Consider the following 15,623-nt stretch of genomic DNA (forward strand, 5'->3'; position numbering starts at 1 on the left):
TTGCTCTGTATGTAGTCCATAATGTAATCTCTAAAAAGACTTATATATTTAGGAACGGAGGAAGTATAAAGAAAGAAATATACAGTAGTGTTTGTTTAGCTTATACAGAGTTTCAGAGTTTGTTGCTATGTTATAAAGAAATATAGTGTTTGCTCAACTTGTACAAATTCATGCGGATGTGTTGTTGCAGCTCTCTCTCTCGTGGCTAGAGGTAGAAGAAGGAAGAGCACACGGTACACTGGAGTTTCACCCGGCTTCACAGCCCCGTTACTTTTCCTTTCCAAAAGCACCAAACTCACTGGATTACAAAGACGGCTTTGTAGCCTTGGCCAAACGCAGCGCCCACGCATCCGTCGCGCTGCATGCGCGGGCATGATCTGCATGCCCACGACGCACATGACCCGGCCGTGGCCACTAATCCATGCACTACCAAACTGACTTGATCGGCCCATGCAAATAGCTAGCTCATCCATCCGATGCATGCACGGACGCACGACGCGCGCGCCACACGGACGACGCGGCCAGCTCCAACGGGCGCCGCTAACAGCCTGCTGATCATCTGGCTAACTAACTCACGCCGCTGACTATCACGTCACACACATGCGCACACAGCCACGCTACACACATGAAACTGCTACAAGTAAACACACTACACACATGCCACGCTACTGCATCCCACACGTCCCGTCCGTCCCGCGCGTCACCGACACGTCCGACGAACCCGACGAGTCCAACGCTACCAGTGTGTCCCGCCCGTCCCGCGCGCACCCGACGCGCCCGACGAGCCCGACAACACACGCCGTGGCTTATTTCAACAGGATGTGTCGTAAAGAAATATTGTCTTGGTTCATGGTACAGATTACATTTTCTTTAACAGTACGGATTTGTTGTCCTTTTTAAGTTTATCCACCACCAGTTGTAACAATATTGTGTGGTTTTTATAGAATGAGACAACATAGGAGGTAGCTAACTTGATATATACATATGGTTTATTTCATTTTATTTGAATGGATGAGTGTTGAATACTCTCCCTGCATATTTGTTACTTACTCCCTCTGTTCCGAATTAGTTGTCGCAGGTATGGATGTATCTAGATGTATTTTAATTTTAGATACATCCATTTCTGCGACGAGTAATTTGGAACGGAGGGAGTACATGTCAAGGGACTCCATTCCTGAGAGAAGATCAACTATCTAGCCTAGGAGGGGAAGGAAAAGGCAAGGCAAGGCAAGGCAAGGGCTGTTAGATGAGGGAGAAACTAACTAGTGCTACTGCAACAAGAAGAGAGGAAAAACCAAGAGAGTTAAACCAACATTCCAGTAGGTGTTGCAAGGGGAGGGGGGCCAACACTAGAGTGCTGCAAGAGGTGGAGGAACTAGCTAGTGTTACCCAAAAAGGCTTTTGCCCCGCTTTATAAATAAAGCAACCACCAAGCACAAAGTCTACAAGGTATCATCCGGCGCGCACACACACAGCGCCACCGCCCAAAGGTCCAACACAAACGCACAAACACCACACACAACATAGGATCCGCTGTGGGCACATCACAACAAGCCCAAACACCACAAGGGTGGCACAGACAACACACGGCGGCAGCGTCGAAGACGGAGAAGAGCTAATCTGGCTCGGGTGGTGGTGGGGGAAGCGGCGGTGCCATGCGGAGAGCCATCGCGCGAAGCTGGGTGACTAGCTAGTGTTGGTGGAACAGTAATTGGAAGGGGCTGATAAGATACCACCAAAGATAGACCCCTACTTGGCTGACCTTAATTTCGAAGCAATACCCCAGAATTCTGAATTTCTTTTCTTGTGAGTGGATTCTGAATGTGTACATGCATGCATGCATGCATGTTCACACAGCATGTCCTGTGAGTAGATTCTGAATGTCCATAATGCATACATACATGTTCACACAGCATATGTAATATACTGCATTATGAATGCTGAATACTCTCTTCTTCTTCTTTTTTTGCGGGGGTCTGAATGCTGAATACGTACACACATATACACTGAATGTCGACTGCTGCAGAGCTTAGTACACCTACTAATTCACTGATCTTGCATGATTCAGATTACTCCACTGGATGGCCTTGTAAAAGCCTCCAACTAGAACTAGAGCGGTTGTGTACATACCAACTGTATGAGAAAAACGAAATTGGTATGAATTAGACAAGTCATACCAATTTCGTTTTTCTCATACAGTATATAATTGGGTACCAGAAAAACGTTTTTTTTAGACAAGCTTCAAATCAACAAGTCATCGTGTGCTCTGCTAGCCGCGGCCCAGCCCAACTACTAGGCTCCTCCCTCGTCTCAAACCCTCCTAGCCTCCGCCTCCGCGTCCTCATCCTCCGTCCCCGCCCGCGAGCGCCGCCGTCCTTCTCTACCCTGCCGCCAGAAGCCAGAAGCCAGAAGGTGCTCCTCCTCCTACTACTATACTCTTCCTCCTCTCTTAGCACCTCTTCCTCCTCTCTTAGTCTTAGCACCTAGGGTTGGTATGAAAGAAATTTGTTTCTTTTACAGGAGGATATCCCACCATCACCGTGGCCCAAGTCGTCAGAATAGTTTCCAGCCTTGCTGATGTTGACGCTGCGCTTCAAGATTTGGGCATCACTGAGGTGAATCAAGCTAATCAGGTTCGATTTCAACTGGATGAGCGAGCCCCCCTTCAAGATGCAGCAGAGATCGGTGTAAGGACCCGTCCAGGAAGGCATGGATTCATACTTGTTAATCCAGAGTTGTTGGAGTGCAAGTCTAAGACCAAGGGGGCATTAGAGAGGTCCTTCAACATCATGATTAACGAAGCCCTGGAGCGGATTGATCAAGAGATGTTGGGAGTTGACGCAAGCATCTCAGAACTGAAGGTCCTTGTGCTCAAGAATGACAATCAGATGCCACATAATGGACCTCCACTTGTCAAAAGAAATCGGGGAGTACAACATGTCATCTATCCACACCCTCCTGTACGTGACGTTTTTCTCTCACTTTTTTTCTCTTTCGTCTTTTGGGATAAAGATCACTTTAAACCAGTTTTGAGTACATCTTATGAAATCCGCTTGCCTCCTGCCTGTCGGAAATATCATATCTGTGTTATTATAAAAATATGTTTAGAAAGGAAAGAATTATGGAAGTGCTTGTTTTGTCTCTGGTTTGCTCGAGTTTCCATCCATGTTATAAGCCAGCCATGGTTTTCATGTCACATCGTTTGAATGAGTCTACTAGTACTTATATTGGGTGCATTTCATTGAGATAACAACTTATAACCAGATGCCTGTATTAAGAGTAGCATTTATATTTGTCAACTGGTGTGATATGTTTGCTAGTACTGTGCTATTGTTTGTCTAGAAAACTCTTGTGGTATGTTTGCTTAGTATTGCGTTTTTCTCATTATCAGTTCCCAGAAGATCCTAGCTTTGAGCATGGCACACCCCGAGAGAGAGTCCCATATCAACCTGCTTATGGTACACAACAAGAGAGGGATGAGGCAGCTGCTCGTGACAGGCGTGCCCAGAGGGCCCTCTGGCATGCCAAACTCTGTATTTTGGAGGCGAGGCAGTCCATCTTGAAGGACAAGAGGTCTGAGATGATGTCAAAGATGAGGGTGGAGTTCAACAGGATTATGGAGGAACCATCTGACTTAGGGGCTGGTTACGCGGCCTATGAATTTCCTCCATTGGCGTAGTAGTTAAGTCACCTTTCTTTGGTACAAGTTTTAGACATGTTTATAGATTAAAAAAATTCTACTCCAGACGCTGATTGCTTGCTTGTGTTTGAACACTCCTTGCTAAGTTCCACGAGTTATTGCTTGTGTTTAGTTTTGTAAGCTAATTTGTTGTACAATGTACACATCCATGCATGCTGCATGCATACCTTGTACTGATGATATATATCTTTTGTAGGAGCTTACCCTTTGAAGCAACATGGCTTGCCATTTGATCTTTTGCTGGAGCTGTGCTACCCCAAGTCCAAGATTTGTCGAACAACCCCATGTCAACAATGCAAGCTTAATTACCTATTTATGTATGCACACCTTTTGGTTGTAATGCTTAAACTGGTACTCTCTAGCTAGTATTACAAACCACCGAGCATGTAATGGACTATGGTGCTGCACTGCCGAGTAGGCTGACCTACCTGTAGGTTGCTGTGGAGACTTTAAATTCCTGGTACTGTATGCGACCTTGTGAATTGTGATGTTGGTGACTTGATAACCGGCAATGTTGGATTTAACTGTTAGGTTATTTGATTGATCATGTGATCATCTCGCTTTTTGGTCTCTTTTGTTTTGGTATATATGTTCAACTTTGCATCCTTGTTATTTTTGTGACATCTTCAATTTGAGATGTGCTTTTCTATTCTGTTTTTAATGCATAGACATGCTTTAATTTAGTTGTTAATGATGTCAAGTTTCTATGCTTTATAAACTATATCTATATGCAAGCAAACATCACATTTCCGGTTCCTTTCTCATCTCCTTGAGGGATTCAGTTTCAATGGTTGCAATTTGAAAATGATTTCTTGGAGATCAAATACTCTTGTGACAGCTTCTCCACGTCACATGGTTGTTTTTTTTTTCATTTTTTTTATAAACTATATGCATGCATGTTTGTTTGTCATGACAAGAAGAAGAAGAGAAGCTTCAGCTTTAATGTGCTCCTGTGAGTGCTTCATCTTTCAGGCTAGTCTGCAACTGCAAGGTATCTCTGAATTACCCTGGTGGCAACAACTTTTAAAGTGGTGGCTTACTTTGGAGGGTTCATTGACCCAAAATGGCCTTCCAAACAAAATAGCCGCTCCACTCAAATCCTGCCCCCTGTGTCTGTCATGCAGCTCCTATCCTATCTGAACCCTCCCTGCCTGTCTCTGTCTCTCAAGATCCAAGTTCAGTCTGCACCTCCTTTTAAACCTGTGCTTGTGTCTGTCATGCTACAATGTTTACTTTTAAACCTGTACGGACTAGTTTTCATCTCTTCTTGTGCAGTCTGCACCTCCTTTTTTTTTACTGTAATGTAATGGCTATAAATAAAGCCGGGGATCCTCCTTCCTTTTTATACGGCATCTAATTGTAATAATACCCTCCTCTTGAGGGCCGCCACCTTCCTTGAGTGGAGTGGGTCTGCCTCTAGCTTCCTCCTCTTGCAACAAATATATATATATATATATATATATATATATATATATAGTAACGCTAAACTAAGCTTGAGTGTAGAATAGCCCTAGACTAGCTAGAAATCGCCCCTTCTGAATTTGGGTTGAAATCTCTGCTTCTCTGAATCTTTTGCATCTCTCAAGTGAACCCTCCCTAGTTCATAGCAGCATGACAGTTGGTACTTTCCTCGGCGGCGCTACGAGTCGGAGACCGGCTTGCCCGTAAAATCCTCCCCTGCCCTCCCCGATCTCCTTGTAGTAAGGTCAGAAAAGCACCCAGCTCCTCTCTATAAAGATAAACCCTCACTGCGGCTACTCACGGCGCAAGAAACGGGCTCCACAAACACAAACACACATCATATGGAGCTCATGTCCTTGCCTCTCCTGTCAACCACAAACTTTGCTAATCTAATCTGCACTCCAGTTTCAGCAAGATTCAGACATGCTTTGATAGGTTCCTTGAAGAAGAACCAAACTTTGGCAAACAACACGCAGCAACCCCCTCCTGGAACCCACTCAAAGAAATCGCCTTATCTCCTGGACAAGGAATTATCAATCAGGTACCTACTCAGACACACAAATATCTGAAGAGCATTGGATCCAGGAGTACAATAGAACAGTATTTTGACACTTGCAAGACCACCTTTAGACCAAAGAAGAGAGGGCTCGGCTAGGGTTCCCCCGCTCCCCTCCTGCCGCCGCCGCCCCTCCCGCCGCCGCCGGCCATCGGCCCCGCCCCCCGCCTCCGCCCCCCTTCCGCCCTGCCCCTCCTCCGTCAAGGCCGCCTCGCGCCGCCTCCCCGGGAGGTGGCCGGGGCGGAGCTCGCGCCCCTCGACCGCGGGACCCCGCCTTCCCCATCTCCCCCCGCCGCCGTCGGCGGGCTCCCCCGGCGCTGGCCCGGGTGATGCCGGCGGCGGCGGGCCTTCCAGTCCCCGCGCGCGCGTGCTCCCTTCCCGGGGCAGGGAGGCGGCGGCGGTGCAGCCCGGCTTGGCTGCGGTCCGGCGGCCCTGCGGTGGCGGCCGGCGGCCGGCGTGGTGATGGCGCCGCTCCTTGGCGGCGGGGCGGCGTGGTGGTGCTGGGTGGCCGTCGACGCGCCCCCGGCCCAGATCCGGGCACGTCGGGCCCCATCTGGGCCCCTGGGGGCCGGCCCCCCGGCATGGTCTCGTTGTCTGCGGCGCGGTGAGGAGAAGGAGTGGCTCGGACTTGGGGCGTCGGCGCCGATGGCGTGCCGGCAGCAGCGCGAAGGCGGGAGCTTTACGGGCCCACGGGGGCTCGGCCGGGCCTGTGGGCCTACGGGCCTGGTGTGCTCCTGCTATTGCGTCCGGACGGCTACTGTCGCTGACGGTGGAGGTGGGGCCCTCCCGCGTGCCGATGGTGCTGATGCCCTAGTCCCGGCTCTGATTCTTCGTCGTGCTGTCCTCACTTCGCGGTGCCGTGGTGAGACGGCGTGGAGGCCTCATGACCGCGTTGGCGCAGGGTGGTGGTTGGTTTGGTGGCGGGATCCGGAGCGCCTGAGGTGCGGGTTGGGATCGGGGGAAACCCCTGTCGGCGTGGCCGACTCCGGCGCGGTGGCGCCTGTGGGTGCCGCCTGACCTTCCGGGAGGGCGTCAGGGGCTACTCTTCCTCTCGCCTCGTCGTGTACCGGGGGAAACCCTTGGCAGCAGCGTCGTCATCGTCGCGATCCTTCTTGGAGGTGTTGATTGGTGCCGGCGCTTCGGAGTCTTGGAGCCTAGTGGATGAGCCCGGTGGGCCTAGCGATCGCGAGGCTTCTTCGTTTTTGTTGATCCGCTGTTGTTGGCATTTGTTTCTTTTGCTCTTTCTCTGTTGTTTCTTTTGAGCGTGACTGTGCTGCTTCCGCCCCAGCACCTATTCATGTATGATTCGGTTGGTTGCTTTGTATACAAAGCGGGGGGAAACCCTTTTTCGGCAAAGAAGAGAGTTTTCTGTGTCTTATGATCTTATCTAAAATAAAGGGTACAACACTTGAGTGGTGGAGAGGGACAGGATACAATGCACAAACACTTCCTTGGCATAGATTCTGCAGATATTTGGGATAGATTTGCAGAGACTTTGGTGTGTGACAATGTTATAAACCCTTCCATGCTCTAGTGTAGACAGGAACTGTTGGGCAGTACATTGAAAAATTTGAGAGAGTGATCAGTCTCATGAGAAGAGATAATCCTTCCATGCTCTAGTGCAGACAGGAACTGCTGGACAGTACATTGAAAGATTACATCCAAGCACATCTCCAATGTGACAAGCCAAAAGACCTACAGAATGCCATGTGGATGGCAAGAAGAAGCCTGCTTTAGTCAGGAGGCAGGTTAATTTTGACCTTCCAAAACCTGCACTGCACAGGCACTACCTCCCAATCAAGCCCTGATAAAACAAGCAAGGCAAAAAGGGATATGCTGGGGGTGTAAAGAGCCATGGGCACCAGGGCATAGACAAGTTTGTAAATTAAGCCAGAAAAAATCAGGTCCAAGCACTACAAGTGCAACCACTTGATAACTCTGAACTTATATACATTATTGACAATGAAAATGATGTGGCTGAATTTCAATCACGGTAGAGCCTTTAGTGACAGAGGGCACTGTTTCGTGTTATGTTGAACATACGTTTCCGGAGGGTGCTGGGGAGAAGCCTAAGCAATCCTGGAAACGAAAGATTTATCCTACTTCGGCGGTTCGTAGAAGCGCTAGAGTTAAGCTTAAGAAAAAAATCCATGATGACGTATGAAAGGAATCTTTTGGAATAGCAGAGGTCTAGCTAACTTGGCTAAATGAAGGTTCTTGGTAGAAACAACGGTAGAGCAACATTTAGATTTTATTGCACTTTTAGAAACACGACGGGATAATTTTACCTCACAATTCCTTGAAACTCTAGCCGGAGGAATTGATTTCGACTGGCACGTCTTACCTCCTAGAGGAAGATCTGGTGGGATCTTACTAGGGGTTCGGTGTGAAACACTTGAGGTTCTGAACGTCCTTTGGGGAGATTTTACGGTTAAGTTTTGGGTGAGATCAAAATTGGATGGTTTCCGATAGTCTCTCGTGGCTGTGTATGGAGCAGCACAACTTGAACTTAAACCAGATTTCTTAGCCGACTTGGTGCGGATCTGTGGAGATGAGACTCTACCGATCCTTGTCGGCGGTGACTTCAATGTAATTCGGAGGAGAGATGAAAAGAACAATGACAATTTTGATGTTCGGTGGGCTATGATGTTTAATATGATTATCGAGTGTCTTAATTTGAGAGAAATTGAACTCACCGGTACACAATTTACTTGGGCCAACTCGTTGCCCACTCCAACATATGAGAAGTTGGATAGGGTACTTGCTAGTGTGAAATGGGAACAAAAATATCCTTTGGTGTCGGTTCATGTGATGCAAAGAGCGAGCTCAGATCATACACCACTGCTTGTAGACTCGGGAGAGGCTACGCACGTTGCGAACAAGAATGTTTTTTCTTTCGAACTTAGTTGGTTCGAGAAAGAAAACTTCTTGGAGATCGTCGCACGTGAATGGGAAATTCCGGTTAGTGGAAGCACTAGTCTTGAGAGATGACAAAAGAAGATCCGTCATTTGAGATAGTTTTTGCAAGGTTGGGCCAGAAACGAAAGTGGGCTTTACAAACAAGAAAAAGAGAGACTTACTCGTTTGATCGAAGCTTTAGATTTAAAAGCTGAAAGTAACCTGCTTACGGTGAATGAGCAAAGATCCAAGTCTGAAGCTTAGCTAAGTCTTCGAGCGCTTCTTAGAGAATAGGAGCTGAAATGGGCACTACGTGCCAAAGTGCTTAAGGTTGTCCAATGGGATGACAATACACAATTTTTCCATATGATTGCGAATGGCAAACATAGGAAGAAGAAAACCACTCAACTTGAACAAGACGAGGGGACAATTATGGTGCATGAGAACCTGAAAGCCTATATATCTAATTACTATAAACAATTGTTTGGCCATCCGGAAGCAAGTACAGTGGCCCTAGACGAATCTGTAATTGGAGATATTCCTCAGCTCCAGGTAGAAGAGAACGATATTTTAGCTGCACCGTTTACTGAGAAAGAGATTCTGGGTGCAATTTCACAAATGAAATCAAATAAAGCACTGGGACTAGATGGGTTTCCAGCTGAATATGTAAGAAATGTTGGCATATTATTAAGGATGATCTTATGCCTATGTTTTCTGATTTCTTTAATGGTCATTTAGAGTTGTTTCATCTTAACTTTGGCATGATTAAGCTATTGCCAAAGAAAGAAGAGGCAGTTCGAATTGAGCAATTCAGGCCAATTTGTCTTCTTAACGTGAGTTTCAAAATCTTCACAAAAGTGGCTACCAATAGATTGACACAGATCGCGCATTCAGTGGTACAACCGAGCCAAACAACGTCCATGCCAGGGCGACATATACTTGAAGGGGTGGTCGTTTTGCATGAAATGCTACATGAAATCCATTCGAAGAAGCTAGATGGGGTTATCTTCAAAGTGGATTTTGAGAAGGCGTACGATAAAGTTAAGTGGCCTTTCCTACAACAGGCAGTGCGCATGAAATGCTTTAGCGAAGTCTAGCGGAACCAAGTGGGTTCTCAAGTCCAGAAGGGTAGCATCGGAATCAAGGTTAATGATGATATCGGTCATTATTTTCAGACACACAAGGGTTTGAGACAAGGAGATTCCATGTCTCTCTCTTGTTTAATATAGTGGCCGATAATATGTTGGCAATTCTTATTGGAAGGGCCAAGCAGCATGGGTAAGTGGAGGGGTTAGTTCCTCATCTGGTTGATGGAGGAGTATCCATCCTACAGTATGTTGACGACACCATCCTATTCATGGAACATGACATTGCTAAGGCGCGTAATATGAAACTTATATTATGTCTCTTCGAACAATTGTCTGGTTTAAAGATAAACTTTCACAAAAGTGAGTTGTTCTGTTTTGGGAAGGCCAAAGACGAACAAGACACATATAGACAATTGTTTGGATGTGAATTGGGTTCTTTACCATTTAGTTATTTGGGTATATACCAATTCACCACCGTAAATTATCTAATAAAGAATGGAAATGTATCGAAGATCGAATAGCAAAAAAAAGCTTAGCTGCTGGAAGGGTAAGCTAATGTCTTATGGAGGTCGGTTAGTGTTGATTAACTCAATACTGACTAGTATGCCGATGTTCCTACCATCGTTCTTTGAAATTTCGAAAGGGGTACGGAAACGACTTGATTTTTTCAGATCTCGGTTCTTCTGGCAGCCAGATGAGGCCAAGAGGAAATACCGTCTCACTCGATGGGACATTCTTTGCCGACCAAAAGATCAAGGCGGTCTCGGTATTGAGAACTTAGAAATCAAGAACAAGTGCCTTATGAGCAAATGGGTCTATAGGTTAGAGATAGATCCGGAGGGCATGTGGGCATAGATTTTGCGTAATAAGTATCTCCAGTCCAAAACACTCGCTCAGGTTACCATGATACCAACGTACTCGCCATTCTGGAAAGGGCTTATGCGAGTGAAGGACTTGTTCTTTTGGAGGGTCAAATTCCTGGTTGGCAGTGGGATGTCAACAAGGTTTTGGGAGGATACGTGGTTAGGAGAGACGCCCCTGGCCGTACAATATCCCATCTTGTATAACATAAGGAGGATTATGTAGGCACAGTTTTACATATGATCCCCTTAAATATTCAATTCAGACGAGCACTTGTTGGTGAGCGATGGAATGCATGGATGCACCTGGTTCGGAGATTGATAGATGTTCAACTCTCCGACCAACCGAACTCCACGCAATGATAACTAGCTAAGAATGGGATTTTTAGGGTAAAATCTTTCTATATGGATTTGATTAATTCTGGCCCAGTCTCGAGATCGTTGCATATTTGGAAGATTAAGGTTCCTTTACGCATTAAAATCTTTATGTGGTTTGTCAACAAACAAGTAATTCTTACAAAGGACAACTTAAACAAGAGGCGACGGGTAGGTAGTCCACGATGTTGCTTTTATGATCTTGATGAAACAATTCAACATTTATTTCTTGAATGCCCACTAGCCAAATTGCTTTGGAGAACGATTCATATAGCCTTCAACATTACCCCTCTAGTTGGCATTGCATTGTTGTTTGGAATGTGGTTAACTCGAGTTGAACATACTATGGCGGCTCATATTCGGATTGGAATACCTGCGCTCTTGTGGGCTATATGGAATTGTAGGAATGATTTGATATTTAACAGACAATACAATTTAACTTTCTTGCTGGTCATCTTCAGAGCTACCGCTTGCATCTGTATGTGGTCCTTACTCACTCCTACGGAATCCAGGGAGCCTTTGATTACTGGGTGCAACCAGTGGGAGATGGTAGCACGGGCTATATTCAACCGGTTCGGATGGCGGTCGCATAACATGATAGGAGTCTAGGGAGCTTATCCTTCTTATTGCCATTCCGGTTGTGATTGTCAGCACGAGCTTTGATTTATTTTTATTTTGCGCTCCACTTGCGAGTTGTAATACTTTGACGACTTTGTAATACTCTGTGAACTTTTAATACGATGATTGCATGCATCATTGTGATGTAGAGGCCGGGGGTACGCCTCCATTTCCAAAAAAAACAAGAAGATGGAGTTGAATGCATGCAGTTCTAGGTATTGGAGCAGCCAAGAACACCCTTACTGTTAGAGAGCAGTTTTTCCTAGCGCGTCCTACATGGTACCCCATATCAGAGGCGTCCATACGGGATCCAGTTTTCATGTGGATGTGTGCCTCGATGCGAATTTCAGCAGCTGGAACCAGGCGCTCGAACCTTAATCCTCTGCCCCGAGGCCTACTCAATTTTAAATTTGGATGGGCCTGGTAGGTAACTGTAGACGACATGACTTGTCATGTGTCCATCCCCCATCAGACCCGCTGTACACCTTTGACAGCCAACGACGCGGGCACAGCACATTCAGCTCTTCCTCAGTTGTGGAAACAACTCTTGCTTCTTGGTTCTGCAAATCTTTTGATCCAGATTCGTTTTGAACATATTGATGTTGACATTGCAAATCAGCGCATTAAGATTTAATTTTTGTTGACCCCGCTATTATGTTCGTGTTTCGGGAACTCTTTTTCCATCAACCTGTACCTTATATTGTCCTATCCCAAGTCCAGAAACTATTTACACGAACATGTGTTCTATCAGTCCATGGCTGAAGCGTAGTATGCCAAAATAAAATACAGTCCGGTGTACATCAAAATTAAATCCTCACATAAAAGCACTATTCAATTCTCGTCCACCCCTGGGTGGTGGTGAGGGATAGTTGTGAGAGTGTGTGGGGAGAAACCGATGAAGCCAGGCCACGAGATGAACAGTGCAGAAGAGGCCAAATAGGGGCTGACCCCAACAACTAGCATGCAGAACCTAGCCCTAGCTAGGTCGAATTACTATTCACTTGCAGCAGGGGAACTCGCTAACGATGCTGGCGCGGTTAGGAGAAGGTCACGTGAAGCTTTTCAGACGCACAAATCACGACGTGAATAGAGGGCCATGATAATGGGTACCGTGGAGCTCGAGCTAGGCTGGAACTTTCCTTTACTGTTAACATTCAAAGGGGAACAAAAATCTCATTTCCACATTTATATCCCCTGAATTTGGTGCTAAACTACCTTCCAAGCCTACACAATGTATGAAAAAGGTAGTTGTTGTTGCAAGTGGGGGCATTTTATGCAGCCAGTTCGGTTGTAATTTCTTTCCTATTTCTATTCATAGGATTTGAGTTACATGTCATCTCTTTTCCTATGGCTTTCCTATTCCTATGATTTTCCTACCCTATGAACCAAAGGAGGCCTTTATTTGTGGATGAGACATTACCCTCTCCATTAGTACAATTCCTGAGACAGTAACTGTTTCGAAGCTGCTCGATCAAGCTGCTTATGGTGCATTTGTCCTGGTGTCTGTTTCTGCACAACCTATCTCAAGATTCAAATTATTATGGAGGCCATTCACCACTTCTTTCTTGTGTTTCACACTTGCTGTTCCAGCAAAGAGAAATGGACTCCCTCCTTATTTTTATCAAGGTCTCATCTGACTCTACATCGAATCCAAAATGCGTGCTTGTAAATAAGAAAGTCTCTCTGCACGGATGCGGTTTCGTGACATGTCATGCAATTTACAGTTGACAATAAAAGCACAGACTCTTCTTCACAATAAAAGCACAACACCAACGCTCGTCACACGCGCCTTGAGCAACAGCTACTCGTTAACATAGTGGCTGATGCCCAAAAAGACAGCTGAATCTTCGGCGCGCCTTGGTACTTGGTCATCCTCACGCTGCACTGGCTGAGCTACTGGAAGGAAGATCGGAGCATCAAGGCCAAGTCTAGGAACTAGCAAATGGAAGGGTCCCTCAAATCCAAACATCGCCTTCACACCAATTGAAGTGCGCCACTGAGGACATGTCTTGTGCAGGGTGGCTCTAAATATCTGGTCTTGGTCCTTGAAATAGCATGTTTCAAGTAAAGCTACCATGGATAAAAGTAAAAGCAATAAATCACAACATGAAGTGTAAGACATCAATGTGAAGAAGGTTCTACAGATAAAGGAATACACACAATACTAAAGAACAATACAAACAAGTCCCACAATTAAAACTAGTTCAATCATCCAAGATTTGGAACTAGTTCCCGACATGCATAGCCACAACCCAAACAAGCCACTGCCTCATAGGACTGAGTAAATGCTAGTACTAATAAGAAAAATATTGCCAACAACTCTCAAATAGGAAAGGTACTGCAGGTTTTGAATCAGCAATTCCATGAACTAAAATAATATTCAGAGGATTACATGGCAAAATAGTACTCAATCCGTCCAAAAATAAGTGTTGCTAATTTAGTACAAAGTTATTGCAGTATATCAACGACAATTATTCTGGGTTAGAGGGAGTACCTTTTATTACAGGTTATTGCTAACAAACAGCCATCATGAATTATAACAGCTACTGTCTGATTGCTGCTTAGATTAGATAGCGATTATCATGAAACAACGCTTTTATCCTACAATTATTATGAATCTAACATGTGTTCAGGAAATTCTGAAAAGCAACCGAATGCAAAATCTTACTCCCTCCCGTTCCAAATTACTCGTCATGGTTTTAATTCAAATTACAAATCATATCAGGATGCCGCAAGAAATATCTTCAGAATGACTCATAGTCCAGGGCCACAGGGGTCTATATGTGAAGAAGAGAATACAGCACAGTAAAAATTCAAACTCACATTATAAGCCCAAGAGAGGTGCACGGCGTCTGCACTGACAATCCAGTAGAGCAGTTAAACTCAGACGTTGCTGGGTCTAGTTTATACTGGCACCCAACTGCGCCCAGCTTGGTGCCAAGCATGCATGATACATCAAGACAAGGGCGGTTACTAGTTCCAAAGCTCCTAGTTAGAGCAGCATAGCGATAACAATGCATTTAACATATATGACTGGAAATAATGAGCCAGCACAAAAAAATATTTAAATAAAACAAAACAGAGGCAACAGAGACACAAAATATTTACCTTGGATTGGAAAGATGGGGTTCGCAAATATAATACGACTTTTGTTTGAGCACCAAGTATTCCATCAAAGGAAAACTTTGCCATCCACTAACAAAACAACAAATACATGAGATAAGCAAATGACTCATTCATAACCAAACAAAAAATTACAACAAAACTGAAATGAACAAGCATACATTATCACCAACTGTTCCATTTAAACTCACTGAGGTGTTCACATGGTTCACATCCAGCATCATCTTTTGGACAGAGTTAGTGGGAAAAACCATAGAACCAGCAACAACATTCTGTAAATATAATTTCAACATTTTAAAACTAGAACAAAAATTGGCTGCAATGAAGAAATTTGTATACAAGAATCTGATCACTTTACCATGAAATTTTTACTGTTCTGCTGAAGCCGTAAACGCATAGACAGATAGTCATGGAAAAGCACACCTGCAAAGAAAAAAGTTAGATAAGCATTGCGCAAAACATGAGAACAAAAATGCAGAACAATCTGTACCTTTGGTTTCAGATCCAATATACTTGAAAAATATAGGTCCGATGCTATAATTGTCATAGCAACCTTTAGCTGTTTTCATCATGTTGACATAGTATACTCCCTGATCCCACAAGCTAACCAGTGGCCCTTTTGCTCTATCAATAATACTATCAATTAAAAAAACAGCTTAAGTATAAACAAATCCGATTTACAGAACAATGTATAATGGCAAAATTACAAAATGAAAGTCAACAACACAACGACCCTTCAAAAGTTGAGATCCCTGAGTGTCAGTCAAATTAAATATTGAGATATAACTAACTTAAGCACTCAATTTGTGAATAATCTGGTTACAATAGAGGCACACAATTCATATGTTAAACAACCCAGGCCCCTTACAAAATTTATAGTATACCCCTATAGCGTGGTCTAGAATGTCTTCAATAAAATTATGGCAAGCCAGATATATAACAAA

At 44.9% G+C, this 15,623-nt stretch overlaps 1 protein-coding gene across 1 annotated transcript; it reads left to right on the plus strand.

Annotated features, from left to right (window-relative positions):
• Positions 1 to 657: 657 nt before the first annotated feature.
• LOC123082939 (uncharacterized) lies at positions 658 to 3,679 on the plus strand. Its single transcript, XM_044505128.1, has 3 exons — positions 658 to 826; positions 2,521 to 2,960; positions 3,392 to 3,679. Exons 1-3 carry the CDS (start codon positions 658 to 660, stop codon positions 3,677 to 3,679), a joined length of 897 nt encoding a protein of 298 aa, XP_044361063.1.
• Positions 3,680 to 15,623: the final 11,944 nt, after the last annotated feature.

The sequence above is a fragment of the Triticum aestivum genome, chromosome 1B, assembly GCF_018294505.1.
Source record: "Triticum aestivum cultivar Chinese Spring chromosome 1B, IWGSC CS RefSeq v2.1, whole genome shotgun sequence".
Taxonomy (NCBI): Eukaryota; Viridiplantae; Streptophyta; class Magnoliopsida; order Poales; family Poaceae; genus Triticum; species Triticum aestivum.

Excerpts from the sequence above, each read along its gene's own strand:
- LOC123082939 (XM_044505128.1), top strand. The coding sequence starts at position 658 with ATGCCACGCTACTGCATCCCACACGTCCCGTCCGTCCCGCGCGTCACC. Across the intron at positions 827-2,520 it reads TTATTTCAACAGGATGTGTC|GAGGATATCCCACCATCACC; the intron begins GTAAAGAAATAT and ends TTTCTTTTACAG. Across the intron at positions 2,961-3,391 it reads TCATCTATCCACACCCTCCT|TTCCCAGAAGATCCTAGCTT; the intron begins GTACGTGACGTT and ends TCTCATTATCAG.